This window comes from Chrysoperla carnea, chromosome 4 (genome assembly GCF_905475395.1).
Source record: "Chrysoperla carnea chromosome 4, inChrCarn1.1, whole genome shotgun sequence".
Classification (NCBI taxonomy): domain Eukaryota; kingdom Metazoa; phylum Arthropoda; class Insecta; order Neuroptera; family Chrysopidae; genus Chrysoperla; species Chrysoperla carnea.
The window spans coordinates 47,805,035-47,827,621 of NC_058340.1; the positions used below are offsets into that span (position 1 = coordinate 47,805,035).

Sequence of the window (22,587 nt, forward strand, 5' to 3'; positions counted from 1 at the left end):
ATGAGTTAATCACATTCAGATGTGTTAAGGAGTTATTAGGCTTAAAATAGACTAAGCAGTTTAAACTAGGTTTCAATAAGCGTTGAATAACTAGATGCATATTAAGAAACCAAAGTAATTTTCTATAATACTGTTCAAATGAATAAATGAACTGTCCCAAAAATAAAACTCTATTCTTTACATTTTCTTTTCATTTCAATTAAGATTTAAGCCTACTCATAACTGCCATATTGACTGCAGATTGATGTATAACATTAGTGATTTTCCAATAGTGTGCGAAATTAAGGTTATTTTCTTTGAATACCTACTTTTGGTAAAATGAATGACGGTCACATTTAAAATAGGTACTTATACTTTTGGTGCTGGAAAATATTTCTTATTAAAACCGAAAATTCTGAGTTATTCGATCTCTTTAGTCAATATATATATTAATATACATTTTATGTGATGTATGTTACGATATAATTTGAGTTATATGTGAACTGTGTGTGAACTACTCTCTCTAAATGTGTTTTTTATAGATAATGACTGGCTCCCGCAATGGAATCTTTATAATTATGGTCTGTAATACTTAAAACAGATACAAAGTTATTTTATTTATTTTTATAATTTTTGTTTTGTTTATACAATGAAATTCTTTTATAGAGTAACTATGGTATTCTTTGCTCTTAAGGCTTAATGATTTCGAGTTTAGAGCGAGTAATAAGAAAGTGAATTATTTATCACATATTGCTGTATATTCTGCTATATATGCTTCCATAGCCTCAAAGATAAGTAATTTCAATAATCGAATACACACGCATAATTGTATATTTGTGTTGTATCTTAAAAAATGAATAGCTTTGGAGCATAAGATCTTCTCAGCTACTAATTTAAGAGCTGATGGGTCACCAATTTTCAAAATGAAATGTGCAAAAATTGGTTAATATTCTTCAAATTTAGACCTTCTAGATTTCAATGTTCTTCAAAAGAGGTTTAAAGAATCCTGTTTATGAGATTTTGGATAACTTTATTTTCATATTCATATGTCCTTTTCCGATTCAATGTCTTGGGCGAATTTCGATTACAAACTCAAAGCAGTAAATAATTTGACGAAATCTTAAGATCTTAACGGAATCTTAAGGCCGAGTAGTAATCATTAGTCTAGTTTATAGTATCATTGAATATAATGAGGGCACTGATAGCCCATAATACCGTCTTTACTCTACATAAAATATAAATTGTTTCAATTAAATTAAATTTCTTCATTAACTACATTATTTGCAAAATCTATTAAAATAATTAATAAAGAAGATTGAACACTCCAATTTACAAGAAGCTGTTTTCAAAGTTTTCTCTAAAAAGTGACCATCACTGTTTATTTTAAAGGTCTACACTTGAAAAGAAAAAAATTGTCTTTTTTAATAAAGAGGCGAAATTTTTCCTTTATACTATGTCCATCAGTACAAAAATAGTCCTAAAAGAGCCATGATTGACCTAGCAAATTTTATTCTGATAAACTCAAAGTTAAGATCTATTTGAAAGTCTTTGAAATTTTTTCCAATATTGAATGAGCTTTAGTAACAACTTACTAATAGAATTAATGTGAAAGTAACTAACTCTATCTGTGTGCTTGGTTTGGAAGACTAAGCCAACCACTTGATTTTGATTAAGTTGGGTTTATAGAGTTGTATATTGAAAATAAACCACCAAAGAGGTTATATGGGGTGATAAACTATAAAAAACAAAGCGAGCTTCGAGACCGAAAGCCTCTTTAATACTTGAGAGGTGGTTATGGAGTCAAAAGGAGAAATTTTGTGGTGTAAGGGTGTTAAGAGGGGGAATATTGTTTATTGTACACAGAATTAGAAGGCATAAGTATGAAAAGTTTTCCAAGAACTTGTTCCAAAACTACCAGATTTAACGCAAGATCTAATGTATATGATCACTGTATTATTTGTAAAATAATTTGAAAATTTAGCAAACGTTTTAAAGAATATATGACAATTTGTAGGTAAATAAATTTACTTATAAACACACTTGAAGCTTTCTTTAACATAATAAATTGAAAAGCTTCTTTATTATTTTTTATTTATAATTTTTCATTGAAGTGTATAGGTATGACGGCTAGTAAGAAATAATCCACACTTTTAATCGTTTCGCTGATTTAGTACTTCTGCCTTATATGAGCATAGAAAAAGACTATTAATTTGTTAATTACCTACTCATAGACGAGTAAAAAATTCGTATAGATCCGCTGATTGATGTTGTAAATGCAATTGCAATTGTTTAATGGATCAAAATACTACAAAAATCTTTAAATGTGAAAATAACTATACCTTTTGACTAATTCATGTAAATTGAATTTGATTTAATATAGTAGGTAATACCCTTGAGTGTGTATTCATAAAACAAATTATAATAATTTGCTTTGATGTCTGGTAACCAGTTAAAACTGTTGTTTGAACATATCTATTTTATTGTCAACCTTTCAAATTTAATAATAAGGAAGCTTTTCAATTTATTATGTTAAAGAAAGCTTCAAGTGTGTTTATAAATAAATTTAAAATTTATTTACCCACAAATTGTCAAATATTCTTTAAAACGTTTGCCAAATTTTAAATTATTTTACAAATAATACAGTAACCATATACATTAGATCTTGCTTTAAATCTGGTGGTTTTTATTTTTTGCTTGAGTTGTTTATGATGTTGGTCGAATGGCCAGCCAACGCAGCAAACACAATATTCCAAAGTTTTTTTACCTTTATTTGGTTTTTGGTGACTTACTTGACAATTAGGCTTAGAAAAATCAAAATCGAAAAAAATAACAGTATGTTAATTAAAATTGAAGAGTTAAAAAATAGTTAAATTTAAACTTTTGCGTATGTAGAGATGATTTTAGACTCAAACTGCAGAAAATATCTACTTTAAAAAGTTTTCTCTCTATTTTAAAAGACCAAGAGGGCTAAAAATCATCATTAATAAATCAGCCAAAAATCACAAAATCACAAATTTTTTCTCATGAAAATAACTCATTTTGTGACAAGATTTAAATTTTTTGAAACGAATACTTGTCAAAAACCTTACATTTTTAGAATTATCAAGGTTCTTTCAAAATAAAATTTTTGTTTCAAGCCTTTCGAAATTTTATATGAAACCAAGTTAAAGTTTAAGCAATATACTTTTTCAAAAGTTATATACCCTTTCCTTTTTTTTAAACTAACAAATTGTATATAATAACTCCAAGATTAATTATTAAAATTTTAACAATTTATAATTTTAGAACATTTATTATTTTTTTTATAAAAATTCCCAAGGTCATTGTTTGCATTTTTGCAAATCGTATGTTATTTAAATTTTTTAAATCAGTTAAATAAGTTAAATATTTTAAATCAAAATGTATTTTTAAACTGGTATATTTCGAATTTTTGAATGTTTAATATTTCAATAGTAAAATATAAGCTGATTATTAAGTTTTACAAAAGAAAATTGTTAACAGAAGACAAAGTGTTCAAAAGAACAAAAGTTTAACAAAAAGAAAACCTGAGAGAAAATACTTCTTTCGATTTACATATTTATTGATATTTTTAACAATCTTTGCCCTCAGAAAATTGTTGACCATGAAGGATTAAGCCCAAATAGATGATTAAGTATAGATAGTTTTAACCGAGTGAATAATACTAAATTTTGTCGATAACCTGGAATAGTGAACTCACAACTAGAAATTTCATATGTTTTTTTCAAATTTAGGAGAGATAACCTCTAGGCGGAAGAATAATAGCCAAAAATAGAAAAAAATACATAAAATTTATTAGAATCGATATCTAGAGGTATTTTGGTTCACTGAATCCATATATATATATATAATTAATATCAATTATTTCACTCGGTCGTCTGGTAATTTTGACTCGGCTATATCGGGAACAAAAAAAATATTTTTTTTTATATTAAACTTTCTATAAAACTGATTGGTTAATGGATTTTTAATGGAACCACAAATAATTATTGTCGGATGTATTATATCTTTAAAATATGACTTTAAAAGGTGCGTCAGACTGAATGATTTAATGATTTTTTTAAAAGTATGATTATCACCAAAGGTTTATTATCACCAAATAAATTTTATTAAACAGTACCTTTCTATAAATTATATTTGTTAAAAGATGAAACGAAAGATTTATTTGTAAAATATCTCAATAAATTTTAAAACAGTAATTTTGTTTGGGTTGAATTGATTTTGTAAAAATATTAAATAGGTTTGGAGCAAAAATTAATTTGAATAATTACAACAATTTCTACTTAGAAAAGTTAGATTTTCTTTGGCTTAAACTTTTATTTAAACCTATCAAATATTCCAGTATCAAAATATGTTATTGTTTTTTTTTTGAGAAAGTTTGATAACTGTTTTTCATCCTTGTGAAAAGATTGGCAAATGTTTTCATCCCTCTTTTCAACAATATTCAAGTAAAATTATATATCTTTTATTTGTCTTTTTTAATGTTCGTTGTTTGAACCGAAAACAGAATAATAGTCATACATACCAAAACTTTTGGAGATATTTTGGAAACCATCTTGTAAATATTATATTCAATTATTTTTATGTTTATAGATATATATCCGAATCGGTTTTAGTCTCGGTGCCCAGCAGCATTTAATATGTTTTATAAGCCCACATGTAGAAATTGACGTGTCGCTTAATTATACTCAGCCTAACAACTTCTCGCCAACGAAATTTCTAGAAAAGGGCGGGTATTATTTATCCGTGTTCTGTTGTTATCCTTTTTGAACATAATTGTTCGTTGTTTTTTCATAAATTTCACAATTTTCAAGTTGTTGGACTGAGGACATCCCGTTTTATGGAAGCCAAGTAAGATTTAACCGAAAAATTTATATCATTAATTTTTGTAGAGGAAAAAGTTTGAAGACTAAGCATAACTAAGCAACTCATCGCCAATTTCTAGGGGTGTGTTTATAAATGACATTAATATATGCTGATGTGTTTCTTCACTGACACTATTTATCCACCGTAATAATACCAAAAACCAATTAAGAATTTTGATTGATTCATTTCAATGATTCATTTTCTCATTAAAAAACTATAATAAAAATACATATTTCTATCATCAGATAATATAAACAAATGTCATAAAAACAGATTCAAACAAAATTTTATTTACAAATAAAGAGATGTGACAAAACCCGAAAATATCATTCATTCAAATAATAGGGTTTCTTGTAATTCATTTCTCAAATACCTTTTTTGATATTAAACGTCAGATATGTCATCGCTATCAAAATATTTATAATTTATATTTTTATACAGGATGTTTTTTTACTTATTCCCGCAACTCGAAAAATAAGTTTGATTGAATAAATTCATCAAGTGGTTCAATCAAAAGCTCATTGTAATTCATAAATTCGAATAGGTAGAAAATATTTGAAAATTTGAAAGCTTTTCTTTGATTAAAATTAATTTTTTAGTCGAAAACTTTTTTAGTTTACATGAACTTCCTTGAGACAGATAGCAGAAGGTAGTTTCAAGACATAAATATTGATTTGCTACCAATAAATGTAACAATATATTTTATTCTCGTGTCAAGTGAGCTGTTCCAGAAATTGGGTGAAATTTTTCAATTTCCTTTTTAATCAGGGAAAGGTAGCGTAACTTGATAATAAGATTTAATCTAAAATTGCATTCAGTCGAGCCTATATAATGTATAATTAATTATATAGGCATTATAATTTTGGTAGAATACTCTGTACAATATTACTTTTAGAAACTTTTTATACCATTTAAATAAACAGTGAATCCAGATATAAATCATTTTGATATAGGTAAGTGCCTTTGGTTTTAACAAATACATTAATTAATTAATATAGAAATAAAATATATTAGATTGAACAATATTTTGATGAGGTATTTCGAAATATATATGCAATTATCATGGCTTTAGAGTTAGATTTTCAAATTTTGGAACTATTTAACTTATTTTCATACGATAATTTAACCTAAAATTCGTATTACTTAAAATTAATTTAAATAGAAATAACTTTCACCCAAATAAGGCTGTTTTTGCATTATGTTAAAACTAATTTTTTTTTAATCCGAAACTCTGCGATAGTTTCAAAACACTGCAAGTTAAATGCTTTACACTTATATAGAGAGCAAGGCAAATTTCACAAAGTTATATAATTGTTCGAAATTTAGCCATTTAAAAATGTTTATTTTTGCTACGAAAAATCAGAAAAGTGTTACGATATTAATGACGGTTTTATATGGTCAACTCTCCCCTAGTAGAATTAATATACTTGCTATAATTATTTGACACATGTTTACTCACCTTTAAGAGGCCTATTGATTTTTAGTTTCTTTCCCTTGAATGTTGTGAATAATATTTTTTGATGAGACGTAAAATTTGGAACCCAACTCAACCCAATCCAATTCAATTATAGTCAAATTATTCGTCAATAAATCATTTATTTTTGCATTTATTTTGTTTGGGCTAATTGTCACTAATTGTCATGGAGAATGTATTTCTTAGTTTATGTTTTGCTATGATTGGATTATTTTTAACCCCGAACTAAAAATAAGTTTGACCGCTATGTGTGCCTGTCTGTGGCATCGTAGCGCCTAAACGTATGAACCGATTTTAATTTTTTTGATTTTGTTTGAAAGGTAATTTAACGGGGAGTGTTGAAGTGCGAGTTTAGGGTTCCGTACCCGAAAGGAATAAAAAAGTTGACGACAATCTTCAAAATGCTTAAAGGAAAAAGGTAATGTAATGGAGAGTGTTCTTATATATGTTTCAAGTGCCAGTTTAGGGTTCCGTACCCGAAAAATTTGTCGGGGGTTTTTAAAATTTTGTAAATTTTACTTGTTTCTGAAACAACACTGAAAAGTAATTAAGAACGATTCAAAGTCCTTATGATTTTGCCAAAACTGTAGAACATGTGAAATATTTTGATCTAAGGTAAACGCTTACCTTTTAGCTAAATTACATATTTTTGCTACTTGAAATCAGTTATCTAATGATAAAAATATCTTTGAAAAATAATACTTAAGTTTGGGTTACCTTAGTTTACAATTTAACATCTTATATTTATTCTTAATTAATATGTAAATTTTATGTGTTCACTCATATTTATGCCGTCTTTTAAGCTTCTTATCATATTCATAGTACCTAAGTAAATTATAACATTACTTATACCTTTCGGTACATTAAACAAAAATTTTTAATAAGCTTACGTTTTATTTATTTCTGTTTATTTGACCATGACATCAATAATTTTTGGAGTAGAATAATTGAGAATATCCGTCTAGACTACTATAACATCTATGTGAATCATATTATGTAGTTTAATATGGGTAGTTCTACAAACTAATGGAATTTTCGCCGTCTCAGCTAAAATACCATGGAAAATGTATTACAAGCTATTTTTTTTTGTAGTAAATACTGGTATTTTCACCTTTTTATAGTTGGTAACTAAAAATAATTTAGAACTAAAATTATTTTCTTGACGTAATTATCATTCAAAGTTCCAAATTCTCAGGATTCTAGAGAAATTATTAAAAAATCCTTCAGAAATCCGTATCAGGATTCTGTTCAATGTATGTCAAGCAAATATTAAGTTATCTTATGCACTGTGGTTCAGTGGTTGAGGCATGCATTGTCGTTGAGCTGAGTCAGTTGTACAAATGAAAGAGAGAATTATACCTCCTATTTTTTCAGCGCGAGTGTTGCTTAGTCAGCCTGACCAAGTCAGTGGAGGAAATCGTGTCGTAATCAGCCAAGTTCTCAGGATTCTGATGTGATATTTACTTGTAAAATCTAATGTCGGTAATCTTAGCACTTTGTTTACATAAAGGTATAGTTCTGCTTAATTTTGATTAGAATGTTCGGTGAATGATTGTATGAACTCTCGAAATCGCAAGAAGTTTATATTTAAGTATTGTTTGTGTGTGTTAAGTTAATAATGCTGAAAAGGCTGAATGGATAGTGATGAAATTTGGCAAAAAGATAGTTTATAATCTAGATTAATACATAGAATACTTAGAGTTGAATTATTAATCTAGAATTAATCTAGATTAATACATAGAGTTCTTCCTTCACCCAATTCTGAAGTCCATTCACTCTTGAGCTACCTGTCAATTGATATCTTTTAAATGGCCATAAATATAAAACTATAAAATATTTTAGCTGTTTTACTTAACAAAGGTTAAAAAAGGTTGTATTCCATATATTATATTTCTTCCCTGGTGTGTAGAACAGCCCTTATATCGAAACTATGACTAACTTTAATTGAATTCTATAATTTATTTATTTTTAAAACAAAGTTTCTATACCGATAATTTGTATAAGTTGTGTAGAGGCTAGAGCTTTGTTTAAAATTTTACCTTGTCGCTTAAACCTTCGTTTACTCTATACCTCCCATTTCTAATAAAATACTAGTTTATATAAACCGACAAATTTTGTGAAAGTCTAATGGCTATTCTATTTTTTGTTATTCCCTGGTATTTTTTTGATCCCTGGTATTTTTGTGTGCCTGTTTATGGAATCTAATAGGAGTATTAATCTGGTTAACAAGTTCAAAAATACGTGTGATAGCTCGTTGGATTTGGAATAAGGTCTAGGAAATTGTGACAGAAGGTTTTTTCAGCACATAACACAAAAATTATAAACAATTTAAACAAACGCTATTTCGTTTTTGCTTACAGAGGAGGATATTTCCAATAAAAAAAAAATGCCTTTTTGCCTCATCCTTTTACTTAGTAGGCATCTTGAATGACTCCTTCAAAATTGTATATTTAAAGGTTGACGTTCAAAGTTCATGAATGTCAATCTATTCAGCCATTTAAAGATAACAATAATAATAATAAGTAACATTTATTTAATTGAATTTATATTAGGTTTTTGGTATTACATACTATATTATAATAAAAAATTAAAATAATAAAAAATAATTTTATTAGTAGTGTATGACTGCAAGTTTTTTTATTTGATCTCAAAATTTTTCTAACTTGCGTTCATTCTTGAAATTGAAATTGAATCTCTTGAGAATGAACGCAAGTTCGAAAAATTTTGAGATCAAATAAAAAAATTCTAGTCATTTACTAATAATAAAATTATTTTTTATTATTTTAATTATTTAGTATAACATTTATTTGTTTAAAGACAACTGATCAGACTGACAATGATATATGATAGTTATTTTAAATGGATATTAATACAGAAATACATTAATGTATCACCACGCATTTATGAAAAATTAAAAATTCTTTGGAGAGTAAGAAATTATTTCTATAGGGTGTTATATTATCGCTATTATTTTTTAAAACTGCCACTATTTTGTTGTTTTGTATTAAAATACAAATAGTGTGAACAACTAACAAATGAAAACGTCCCAGTTAACGAAAATGACGAAACATTCTATCTATGTACATACTGTCTTGTTTACTAAAATTTTTGATAAATTTTCGACACATTTCAACACTTATCTCTTGAATAGTATCAATGACATTTAGTTTGAGATCTCAATGGATTGAGAATCATTACATTTTCCTTTAAATATTTCCAAAGAATTCTTTCCCCATCAAATCGAAGTTTATCTATTGCCAAACCATTCAAATAACAACTATCGCCACTTTGGTTAACCGAAAAGTTTTTACTTTTCACATGTCAAAAAACAGAACATTCTAGTATAAAGAACCAAATCGGCACCATATTCAAAAATAACATGGAAAACGGAACACCCTATATAAGGGATTTCGTTTAAAAAAAGTTATTACTTCCTCGAAGTGTATCTATTTAATATCTTTAAATATTTACAACAAGCATTAAAAAAATACCTAAAATAAACTCTTGATGTATGAAGTATTCACTTACTTAAGGTATGCAGATACAGTTCAAACACTATTATGTGGATAATCTCTTTAACATCGTAATGGTTAATTAACTAAAAATTACGTAGTTTTGTAATAGACTATTTTATTCAATCCTTGGGAAAAGCTCTTCAAGAAAGGATTTTTCAAAGAAACTATTTATACCAAAGTTGTGTAATTTGGAGGACATTAATTGAAGATTTCTTTTATTTACACCTTTAAGTCTTTTAAGAATTTAGAGAAATACAGAGCTACGCTATAGTCATAACAAAAGGATAACTATTAATGAAGTTCTTTATCTAAGTGACCAATTTTCGTAAGAATTTTTTTTCGAAATCTACTAGATTCCGTAATTGAAACCAAGTTCTATTATTCTATTATTATTTTATAGCCATGGTTTTCATGAAAAGATATACAATTTATATAGATCTTTGAATTTTTATAGGAAACACAATTATTTTACTTTTATTGCATTCTGTGTTTCTAGTTAGTTCAACATTATAATATTTGAGCTGTACATACGTACCACAACTTGATAAAATTAAAAACATAAAAGTAATTAAATTCAATTTAAAAAAGTACTATCAGATCAAAGAACTTTGTATTCAATAATACATCCTCACATACATGCATACACACATACACATTTATATGTAAAACCATGTACACTATAATCGTATACTATCGACTATCCACATAAGAAAAAAATAAGTTTCTGAATAAAGTTAATACAACTTAAGGGGCTACACTTAATCCTTAAGATCGAAAAAATTTGTTTGCTTAATTTTACTAGTTTGCAAAAATTAATTTTGTATAAATTATTAATTAATATTGTAGATAAGTTCAACTGGAACTACAATAGCGTTCGTCGTAAATCTTAAAAGAAAAATAACTCTCGGAACAGCTTCAAAAACTTATAATTTTGCCACTTGAAAAGCAATGCGAAAAATAAGTTTTATTGAGGAAAATGTTAGTATCATAATACAACGTCTCAAAAGTAAGTTTATATTGTTCTCCATAAAATTTCTTTGTACGTTGAAAAAAGAAACGAGGAAATTCTGATCCATTATATTATATTAGGAATATTTAAAGAATAAAAAGAGAACACAAGCGTAATAAGAATGTATCGAAAATGAGTCGGAATTCTGATCCTATTGCAGTTCACATTAGTTATTGGAATACTCTCATGAACATTTCTAGTCTACGATAATTTGCATTCAGATTTACTTCGAAATATAATGACTCAAGAGTTTTCTTTCAATTTTGATTACGACTTCCATCAATACAAAATTAAAATAATGAATAAAAAAATTTTAAAATTTGAAATAGATTTTAAAAAAGACTGGAAATCTTATCTACAAAGACTTTTGTTTAACAGTCTCCCTTTCCCTTAAATATTAAAAAATTTACGTCCAAAAATTGTTAAATCGTTAATTTTCGAAATAAACGTGAATGAGAATTTTTGAAATAGGCTAGAAATTTGTCGAAAGGAATTCAAACAATTGATGTGTGTTAGGTGAGGATTCCACGAGTTCCGATCGATTTTTGTGTCGAAATTTTCAACAAATTTTTACGTTTCATGGTCATGGTTTCATGGGTCATGTGAGTGTGTGCGTGTGTACGTACGATCGTGGTAATTTTTTCCTGATCGATATCGTGCGAAAAAAAAATGGTATCGACTTCGTTGATAAGTCGATCGAAACGTATTGACGTCAATTTGATTTGAAAAGAATTCCGTATCATCGTCGAGTCGGTCGAGTTTTTTATTTTTATTATTTTTGTTTATAACTCTTTATAATACGGGGGAGTTATTCGTGAACATGAAAGGGCGCACCAGACCCACCCCACCCACGGCTTGTATAAATTTTTTAAACATGAAATATTCAATTATGCGCAATTTCACTTTAGCTGTTATAAACTACGGTTTTCCCACTGAAGCTGTGAGTAAACAGTACCAACTTTTAAAGAACGATTTTTCTTTTTTGTGTTTAAGTGTAAGCCCTTAATACGATTTAAAATAAAAGATTTACATAAATGTTTATTAAAATAGTACAGTACTGACCATATGATTCGTTGATATGATGTGGTTACCACACAGAGAAGATTGTTGACAGCAACCATACCACAACGCAACGCAAACGGTTTGAAGTATGTACAAATAATAATATTCTTGAATATCATTTGTATTTGATTGTTGTTGGTGTTCTTGTTCTTCTAAAAAATCTTGTTTACATTTATTGTTCATTGTTCACTGATGAATTATGCGTGGGTGTTGTTGTTGTTGTGATTGCTGCTGTTGTTTAATGAAACTTCATTCGCCATTCACTGTCACCGTTGTCCACCGCCATGGGCTCGTATAACTTTTTTGACTGCCGGAAAATATCAACACGTAATGTAATGTCTGTTTACACAATCAATAAATAAAATAGATTATTATTTTATTAATAATCACATTTATTTTTTTAATGATTTTTTGTGGAAAATTATTCAATATTTATCTAATTTATCCTTCAATTAAAACCTTAAAAATACAGAGAATAAAGACATTTCACTTCGGAATAATTCCCGGAAAGCTGACTTTTTTCCATGAACCTTCTATTTGTGACTCTTAACAAAATCCTTAGAGTCAACATCGTTCCGAATGCCGGTACAAGAGTCGAAGGTCACATAATACGATTTTTCGCGAATATTTCGATAACGGTCACTGTTGCCGAAAAAATAATAGAAACACATTGAAGATCAGAAAATTATCTATATAAAATACAAAATTAATTTTTTCGTAAGACTAAGGGTTTGTAAGAAAATTCGATTCAAAAAGTTGAAACGTACAGTATGCACTCCTTAACAGTATCTGTGAAATAACAGGATCTACGAAACAAACATTACAAAAAGATTAAATATAGCTTAAGCTTTACGAGCAAGCTTAAGCTTTTTTCAGGTTTTAAAGAATAAATGATTGTATCGATGGGTGTTCTTGCAATCTAATGGTTAATGGAAATGGAACTAGTTCATACTACTTTCATTTGGCGTTTAATTTTAAATATTCAACAACCAGACGTTACAACTTTTTGAGTCGAATTTTCTTAAAAACCGTTAGTCTTACGAAGGAAACTATGATTATTGTATATTTTTTATAAGCAATTTTCTGATCTACATATTTGATAATCACTATTTTTTCGATAACAGCGGCCGATTACGAAATATTCTCAAAAAATCGAATTTTGTGACCTGTGACCCCAGGTAACTTTTGTAGCGCCATTCGGATCGAAGGGGACTTTTGGGATTTTGCTTAGAACTTCAAAATCCAGCTTTCCAGGAATTATTTCGAAGTTAGGTCGTTATTTATTTTTCATTCCTTGGATTTTAAATAAAATGCCAAAATATATTTGAATTATTGTTCTTCGAACTAATTCATTTAAATTAAATTAACTCCTTGGCGTTAAATGAGGAGTTAAGTGAGCTATAATTTTATAAGAAATTTGAACTTCAAACATGTATATTCAAGTGTTTAGATTTCATAGCGAGAGGGTTATTATTCGCAATATTTACGTAATAAAAAAATTATCCTCATTAGCTCACACCACGATTAGGAATTTGTTGCAAAATATCAAAAAACAGATTCCTTATTTAAGCAGAAAATAACAGAATTTTGAAAACATTAGGGTTCTATTTTAGCATTTACAAACGAAATCCACGTTGTACGTACTTCTCTTTTGTGAAAATTTTACTCAAAATGATTTTGTTTTAGGTTGTGAAAACGGAGATCCTTTTACTGTAAAATTCGAAAACACCAATAAATTCGGGAATGAAATTTAGTTTTGTAAATATTAAATAATTATGCCTGTAAGTATCAAATAATTACGACTTTAAAGCTTTTTTTTTTGCCCCAAATTGGCAGTATGTCTATTCATAGGTCAAATCCATATGAATTGATAAATCCATTGCTGTTCCACATAATCTTTAAACAAAAATTTCAAGATTATGATTAGACAAATTAGAAAATCTTAAATTGGGCGGGCATATAGTCGTAAACAATTACGCATACGTTGTATAATAGTTTTCGATTATTTGTCAGACACTTAACATATACGCCATACCAGTTTGCCTGATTACTAATTTTTTAAGTGAACTTTAACATTGATCGTTTCATTGAATTAACAATTTATTGTTTATATACAAATAGCAATATTTGCGCAACTTTCTCATGCGTTACTAATGACATTTGACACCTAAGAAACACATTCTATGAGGTCTTAGCAGAATGTTTCTTTCATTTTCCTTTATAAGCCGATTTTTGTAACATCTTTTACTGTACTAGTATGATGATATCGCAGATTGTCTTTGTGTTCAAGAAAGCAGATTGTCTTTGTGAAAGAAAAGGCGTCGGCTGGGATGTTGTAATTTAAAAAGTGAGCTTCCTACAGTGATGTTGTTTTGCCATAGGTGACGTGGACGATTGATATATTTAGCTTCGCCATTACTTTTTGGGAGTAATATCTCGTTTCCCAACGCTGATATATTTTCTAAGGCTGCCTTTGGCTTTCAATGGCTGGAAATGTCGGTATTAACGTGGAAAGCTTTGATGGGCTATTGTGCTTTAATCTTATCTACCTTCGGAACATAAGCAATACGGTAGTTATGAAGTCAGGTTTCTCATATTTTTATTGATACATAGAATATTTGTAGAATTTTAACAGGTATTTTCTTTTAAAATAATTTAGTAGAAAATATTTGTACAATTATTGTTTTTAAATATTGAATAATTTTCATAAAAATATTTATATAGAACAATTATTTAAAAATAAAGGATCAATAACATGTTTTTGAAAATTCACAATAATTAATATGCATAGCAAAACCGTTTATGACAACATCGATACGGATTTTTAGTCGAATATAACGACAGAAAAATGTCCAAGCTCACTATCCAATTTGGATTCTATTTATTTACCATAGAAGTGTATTTTGGAAAGGGGCGTATAGACCTGATTTTGACTTGAAAAAGCGAAAGAATCTTTTCATACAAATAGATCCAAGGCAAATTTTTTTGACGCTATCAAGTATATTGATGGTAGATATTAAAAGTTCTTTCGATGTCGAAAAAAACGGTTTTCGCTGCAATTTTAAAATTAATATTATAATTAAAAATAATTAAAATCTGTCACAGATTATAAACCTAGTTAATGTAAACCAGAAATATCATCATTTAACTAATTGGAAACATATGAACTGCTAATTAAAAGATAAAATTCCCGATGTTGTATTTTAATAAACATCAAATATTACAAAGAAAATAATTGTTTTTGTAATAAACATACAAAAATAACAAGGCCGTTCATCTTGCACACGCCAATGAAATAAATTCCAAAACTTGGTGCTTAATTGTTAATTAAACTCAGTGTGCTTGGATAAAAAAAATATCGTTACAAGTGAAATTTACAAAATTTAAAATACCCTAAACAAATTTTTCGGGTATGGAATCCGAAACTTGCACTTGAAACATAGCTAAAAACATTCTCCGTAAAATGCCTTTCGAAGGAAAAAAAAATTAAAATCAGTTCATCCGTTTAGGCGCTACAATGCCACAGACAGACACACACACATAGCGATCAAACTTATAACACTCCTTTTTTTAATTCGGGGGTAAAAAATGAAACCCGTTTTAGAATTTGGTGATCCATGCTGGCGCTTTTTTCAGTAAGAAATTTCAAAACTCTACACCCGGCAAACATAATTTGAATCTTCAATGCAAAAAAGATATTAAACAAAAATAGATATCATAATTGTACCATGAATTTAGTTTGTGTATATCAATTTTTCGATTTATCAGTGTTGTTTCACTCTGAACTAATCTCCATATTTACGATTAATTAATTAAATATTAAAAGAGTATGTTTTTAATATTACTGATTCATCATCGGTTGTTTATTTAATCGACATTCTTCTAATATTATGCAATTTAAATTTTTTTAATGGAACATATACAATTTTTTATTTCTTGTTACTACATCAATTAATTTTTTTTAAATTAATTTTATTATTATTTTTTTTGAATGTTTAATAACTGTGTAACACATGAAGAAGGTGGAATAGACTTGATAGAACTTCAACTGTTTTCCGTAAAAAGATGCAAATAATCCAATATGGTCTCTACATGACCATGTAGACAAAAAAATCTAACAAAATTTGTATCGTATTTCATTCTGTTTAAGTTATAGTTTTGAAATTAATATATATTGGTAAATAAATAAGCTTTAGAATGAATGATTATGCTAGAAATTTTATAGTTTACGATTGCATGTTGTTTAAAAAAAATTCACACGCTTAATCAAGATTCTCGTTAAAATTATCTACAATTACATCATAAAATTACAATATTATAAATCAACTTACACATATTTATTTTGTTTGAAGCAAAATATTTATTTCATTTTAATTTTCTCAAAATATTTTGAAATAAGAACATAAACTTTTAGTTTCGAAAAAAAAACGACTCAAAATACTTCACAAGAAGTTGCATGCGATTCATGGCATCTTCGAATTTGATCTTTATCTTCAAGATCATTTAAAATTCAAAACGTGTTCAAAACTGGATAAGAGCCAGAAGAATGAAAAACATACTTTGGAAATAGGTTTAATTTTTTTAGAAAGTGACAAAGTTGAACAAATATTATACTATATTACCACCTATTAATACCTCTTAAGAACTACCGCAAATATCACGAAAGCTATCCCTTTCGAATCCCAGAATATTTTTACTTAAAATGCATTTGTGAGATCGAAAGAATGAGAACGGTTGTGTTAAAAAATATTTTTATATTTATTTCTGATTTTATTTATAGCGTGGCGTCAGTGCTTTTAGATTTTACTTATAAATTTAATTAAGCTCAGTAAACTGTAGGAAGGAAAAGATAATATAAAATGACTCGACATTATATTGAATTAGATATGTTTAATGTTTGTATATGTTTCAAACAAAACCCATAACCAGTCAGAATCGATAGTGACTGAATGCTTCAGTCTATATCGACATTGATTGTAGGAGGTTTCATTCAAAATAAATTTTGACTAATAAATGTTGGTTAAAAGTGATTTAGAACACTTACTTTTTTTGTCAAATTATTTAAGGCGAAAATATCTATAATTATCTTATATATATAGGAGACTTTCTATAGATATAGATAGATAGTCACTCATCACGATATCTCTGGAACTATAAGACCTAGAGACTTGAAATTTGGCAGGAATATTTCTTTTGCCAAGTAGAGGTCAGCTAAGAACGGATTTTACGAAATTCCACCCACAAGAGGGGTTGCGGGGGTGTTCATGACTAAAAAATTCATATTTTTAAATTATGGCTTTTAATAGTTCAAAACTTGATCAGAATGTTTTAAATTACATTTAGAAATTTTTTTTACCTTCGGAGGGTAGAAAGTTGTAGCGAGAAAGTGGGAAGGAAATATCGAATATTTACAAATATACCTAAGTGGGGTATCAAATAAAAGAGCATGACGTGTACATTACAAAACTGTTATCCAACGCAAGGAAATGTGGAGGGAGGGATGCAAGTGGGGATGTTGCCCAGCAAAGCGGGTATATTTTACGCCACGCAAAGCGGGCGGGTAACAGCTAGTTATATATATAATTATATTTTTGTTGCTTTTACAAAAAGCCTGTAATTTCAAACCATTTCGGAACTAAATTAAAGTTAAGGAAACTAAGGATAGTTTAAATTTATTTTGTCTAAAGAAGGGACGTTTTAACCTGATTGGATAAAAAATATATACATTTTTTTGTAAAAAAAAAAAATGAGAGGTGTCGTAGGACACCCGATAGGAACTATATTTCTTTCGTACCTTGGTCCATTATAAATGTAGCGCTTACTTTTTTTATTTACAAGATAATTTTCTGTAAATATAGAGTAATAATTTTAGAAGTCAAGTACTTGTTTGATTAAAGAATTTATTTTATAGCTACTTTTAGTTTTAAATGTATGAATTAATTTGATCACTTTTCGTCTAGAATAATTTGGTAACCAAAAGTTAATATTCTTAGTCATTTCGTCAGTCAATATCGAATTTCACTGATTTTTCTAGTCAATATCAACTTTGGCTGATATTATCTGTTTTTTTTTTTTCAGTCAGTACCAATTCTGACTAGTTTTTGGTTTTTGACTGTAACATAAATATTACATACATAGTTAGTTACATGACGAAAATATCAACAACAAATATTGTGTATGTGCCTCTTGTATAACGAAGATAATCATATAATCAATAATATGCTAGTGTTATTCCCCAGGAAGCACTTTGCCATAACTTTGGTATTTACAGCATGTTTCAAAAGTTCCGAAGGGTCTCGTAAAAGAATGTTTCAAACAAAAATTGTTAGCTTAAGAGGGCATGTTAAAAAAAATTTGAACCGTCACAGTGGTCGTGCAAATTAAATTGTCTTCAAAACGTTCGGCTACTGACTAGAAAGTTGCGGGTTCGACTCCAGGCAGCGGCAGTGTGAGCAATTATAATTAATGGGGCGGTAAAATCATATCATACTCTCGTCGATTAGATAAGAACGAAGTAACCGACTCTACCCATATCATAAATATTAAATGTATATTAAATGTAGTTTAAAGTAAAATAAATAAATTAAAAAAAAAATAATGACGTGAGTGGCCTCTGTTAGAGATAGATTTCTTAAAAACGGAGGTTAAACCTCATTATTATTATTATTATTATTATTATGTTAAAAAACTTTAAATCGAAAGTTATAAGATATTAAAAGTTTAGTCCAGTTTATATTAGAAAATTTTTCTTTATAAAAAGACAAAATCATTTTTTAAACTTTTTTTCGTGTAGTTTTTCAAGTAGATTCAACAGAAATTAATAACAAAGAGAGATAATTTTAAAGTTAAAAAATTTTTGCGGTACGAACTAAAAAACAATGATTACAAGCACTTTGTATGCTCTACAATCGAATCACTTGATATTACATTTCAGTTTCTTCCCTGCCAATTTCTTAGTTACCATGGCTTATTATTATTATTTTTTGTTTGTTTATTGTTCGGAATGTACAAAAAATAGCGGCCTCATAATCTTGATATTATGGTCAACACTAAATATTATTGAATTAAAATGTTAACTTTTTATATTTTTACTATAGACATGTTTATTCATTACAAAGAACACCTTGAATAATTCATTCAAAACATTTAACATATCTACGTCTACCTCTACGCTGTATGATATGTATAAAATACATTTAAGTTTATTGCGCCTTATAAAACTTATCCAAAGAATCACTTTATTTCCTCAACAGATTCTTCTTTTCAAAGGCCATAAAAGTTGATGTTTCAATGAGAATATTTCCGGTTTTCATTCATTTTTTTCGTACTGAGTGATTTTTGTTTAAGTTATATAAAACCGTTCATTAAAAAGAATCTTTTGTTACCTTTTCAAATTATAATGGGAAATTGACCGGTTAGAGTAGTAGATGTCTGTTAGAAAAACATACAGGAATTTTCTTTTAAGGGAGCGTCTTCAGGAAAATCGGCGGAATTTGTGATTACTGGTATATACTTAAATCACTTGATGATAATTTTTGATATTTCAAAATTTGATTGTTTATAAATATTTTTGTTTAGTTCCAGGCCACGTTTTTTTATATGAAAATTTCTGAATAACCAATTACGGAGGGAAAATTGGTTGATGAAAATAAAAAATTATTTGAAATATCAATTAAAAACCATAAAATATTATTTTTACAATTAATATTATTGATTAAAAGTTTACCTAATTGATTGTGATAAAATAAATTTTTTAACCTTCACAATGTTAAAATTATGATTATGAAACACAGAGAAAATTGATATTTAATGAAAAATTCCACTAATTTTGTAATTGAACCATTATTATATTTTTTTCATTTTAAAATAATAAAAAATATAAAATTTTTGTATAATATTTATAGCAATTTTAATTGATTTGACAAGCATTTTACAATTAATTACTTATAATCCATAATAATTGAATTGTTTTAATCAATTTTTTTGTTTTTGTTTATTTTAGAATATGATACACGAATTGTTCAGTATGAGTTAACGATACTAAAACTTCCATTTGGTAAACAAATTATGAAAGAAAAATTATAGATTAAATTTCAACGAAGAAGCTTTGTAATTATATGAAATTCGATAAATATAAATTAAAAACTCTCTTTTCTGTTCTCTGAATATAATTAAATCATATATCAGTATATTAAATCTTATACGCAGGAAGTTGGGGAAAAATCGATCTAGATAGATTTCATTTTAAGAAAATGTCGTTTTCTCTCGGAAACTTTAATCTCGGAAACGTCCAACGATTTTCATGACTAGGATAAGAAATAAAATTTCCAATTTACTTTGATTAGTCCACTTTTATGGAGTTCCACAAAGTAAAGCTCTCCACAATTAATGATTTTCATGACATTTAGTATGCAGGGGATTTAGGGGGCGAAAAATTAATATTTTTCATTTAAAATAAACAACGTGCAAAGCTCGGTCATCCAGGTACTTTAATTAAACACGTAGAAATATTCATGGTGGAAACAAAATACTGGAATACATGTACCTAAAATCACCTAATTAATTCATATTTATTTTAACTTCATCGGCCACTTTTAAAATTTAATAAATTTAATTTGTTTTCCATTTTGTTCTGGTATTGGTGCACAAGCGGTTCTTGGTTTCGTCAGAATTACAGGACTATACGTAAATAATTGCTAATCACTTACGCTTAAATTATAAGGCTTACATAATGTGTTTCTTATCAACCATTGGAATTCTTTGGTGTTGTAATTTTAAATTCAAACTATACTTTTCAGCAAGCGTACTATTGTTGTACAATCCGACTACCGGATATTGTTTGCTAACCGGATACTGATTTGAAAAAAAACTATTATTATCATTTTTAACTGATCAATATATTCTTTCACTCTTTGAAAATACGAATACGAGTTTATGCAATCAAAATTTTTTTGGATACCGTTAATACAGTGTGTCGCATTTAAGATGTAGACACTCTCATATTTTCGATATTTATAGCAATATCGATTTGAAATTTACAGGGTAATGCGCCACATTTTTTAAGATACTTAACCGAAATCTGAACTTTAAACTCAGCCTACCACATATTGGCAAATAGGGTCGATTCTCTTTTTTTTGTTTGGCGTCAGAGGTGGCTAGAGATATCGACAAAAATTATTGGAGAAACTTGCCTAGAATATTTTTTTATAACCAAAAACCAAAATCACTATTTGCATACGGAAGCATGAAATGGGGAAGGAAACACTGTAAAAAGTACAAAATTCGTAATGCAAACAATAATTTTAATTTTTTTCTTAATGGTTTCTTGCTTTTAAAAGTTGGTAGCTGTAGATATAATCGTTGAAATATGAGGGTGTAAAAATAAAGTTTGTTTACCACATTGACGATTTGTTATCTGTCATAGTAAATTTCTGCGTGTGCAAACCTTGAATACAAATAAACAAATTAACGTAAATATAATTTTAAGTACATATAGTTAAGGTGAAGATTGAAACTTCCTTCTTTATATGCAAATATACAAAGCCCTACACCACACTTTTGTATATAGAGACCGTGAGCCTATGATGAAACCAAATTTCTATGAATCATTCTGCTATTTGGAAGACTGATAATGGTAAGTTTTGTAAGAAAAATGAGGATTTATTCGTGACACGTGAATCGAACTTATGGAAAACAAATTTTTCTATTTTCCTGTTTCAGTTTTCGTGTTTTTGCATGTTTTTTCTGCCTACTATTTATGTCAAAACTAGCTTGATACCCGCCTGCTTCACTGGGCTTAAAAGCAAAAACCACCGCTTTATAGGCTCCATCTCTCTTGATCTCACTTATTCTCCTTCCATAACACTCGAAGAAATTGCTTTATAAGGTAAAATATTTACACAATTTTCAATTTTTTTAATTGTAAAATAGTCATAATTCATTGAGTATATCAGAAAAGAAGGCTATGAATTGTTTGAAATTTAATTTCATAAATTTTTAGAGAAATCTTTAATTTATGGTGTAAAATATATATCTTAATATATAATATATCTTAATAAATTATAGCTCATGTGTTATTCTGATGTATGAGATATATTGTTGTAAAGTTTCATTCAAATCCATTCGCTAGTTTTCGCGTGAAAGCATAACAAACAAGCAAACAAACAAACAAACATCCTTAATTTCACATTTATAATATATAGAGATAGAGATGGGGAAGGAATAAAGTCGTGGACAGGAACAAATGGTAGACAGTTTGCAAATGTTCAAACACTTTTGAAAGTTGCAAACTTCCTATCATATTTCTGTATATTTTGTGTTCAAAGAATAAAATTTGCACTCGAGCCACAATTTTTAATCTTTTTTTTTTATCTATTATCAATCTTATCTTTATAAATCCTCCAAATGACAAACAAAAAGAACCATATAAATTTGGCTTCGATATGGGATCAAGGTCCAATATATGTGCATAATTTATTCACTTATATTTGTAGAAGGTATTTTATTAGTATATAGAAATAATTTACAAAGATGAAAGATATCTTTCTGAAATTTTGTTTACGAGACATCTTTTAAAACGTGCTAAAGTTTATTTAAACGTGTTATGAATAATTTTATTCAAATTATTTTATTGAATATGGTTTTTGTCATAATGTGTAAAGTTT

At 27.8% G+C, this 22,587-nt stretch overlaps 1 protein-coding gene across 1 annotated transcript in view; it reads right to left on the reverse strand.

The window, feature by feature from the left end:
• Positions 1-22,587, reverse strand: part of LOC123298555 (probable serine/threonine-protein kinase DDB_G0282963) — a 59,103-nt gene that overhangs the window by 19,870 nt on the left and 16,646 nt on the right. The window contains exon 2 of the mRNA XM_044880587.1: positions 11,924-12,230. Coding sequence (XP_044736522.1) covers positions 12,173-12,230 — 58 coding nt within the window. The 3' untranslated portion in view covers positions 11,924-12,172. The remainder of the gene's footprint in view (positions 1-11,923; positions 12,231-22,587) is intronic.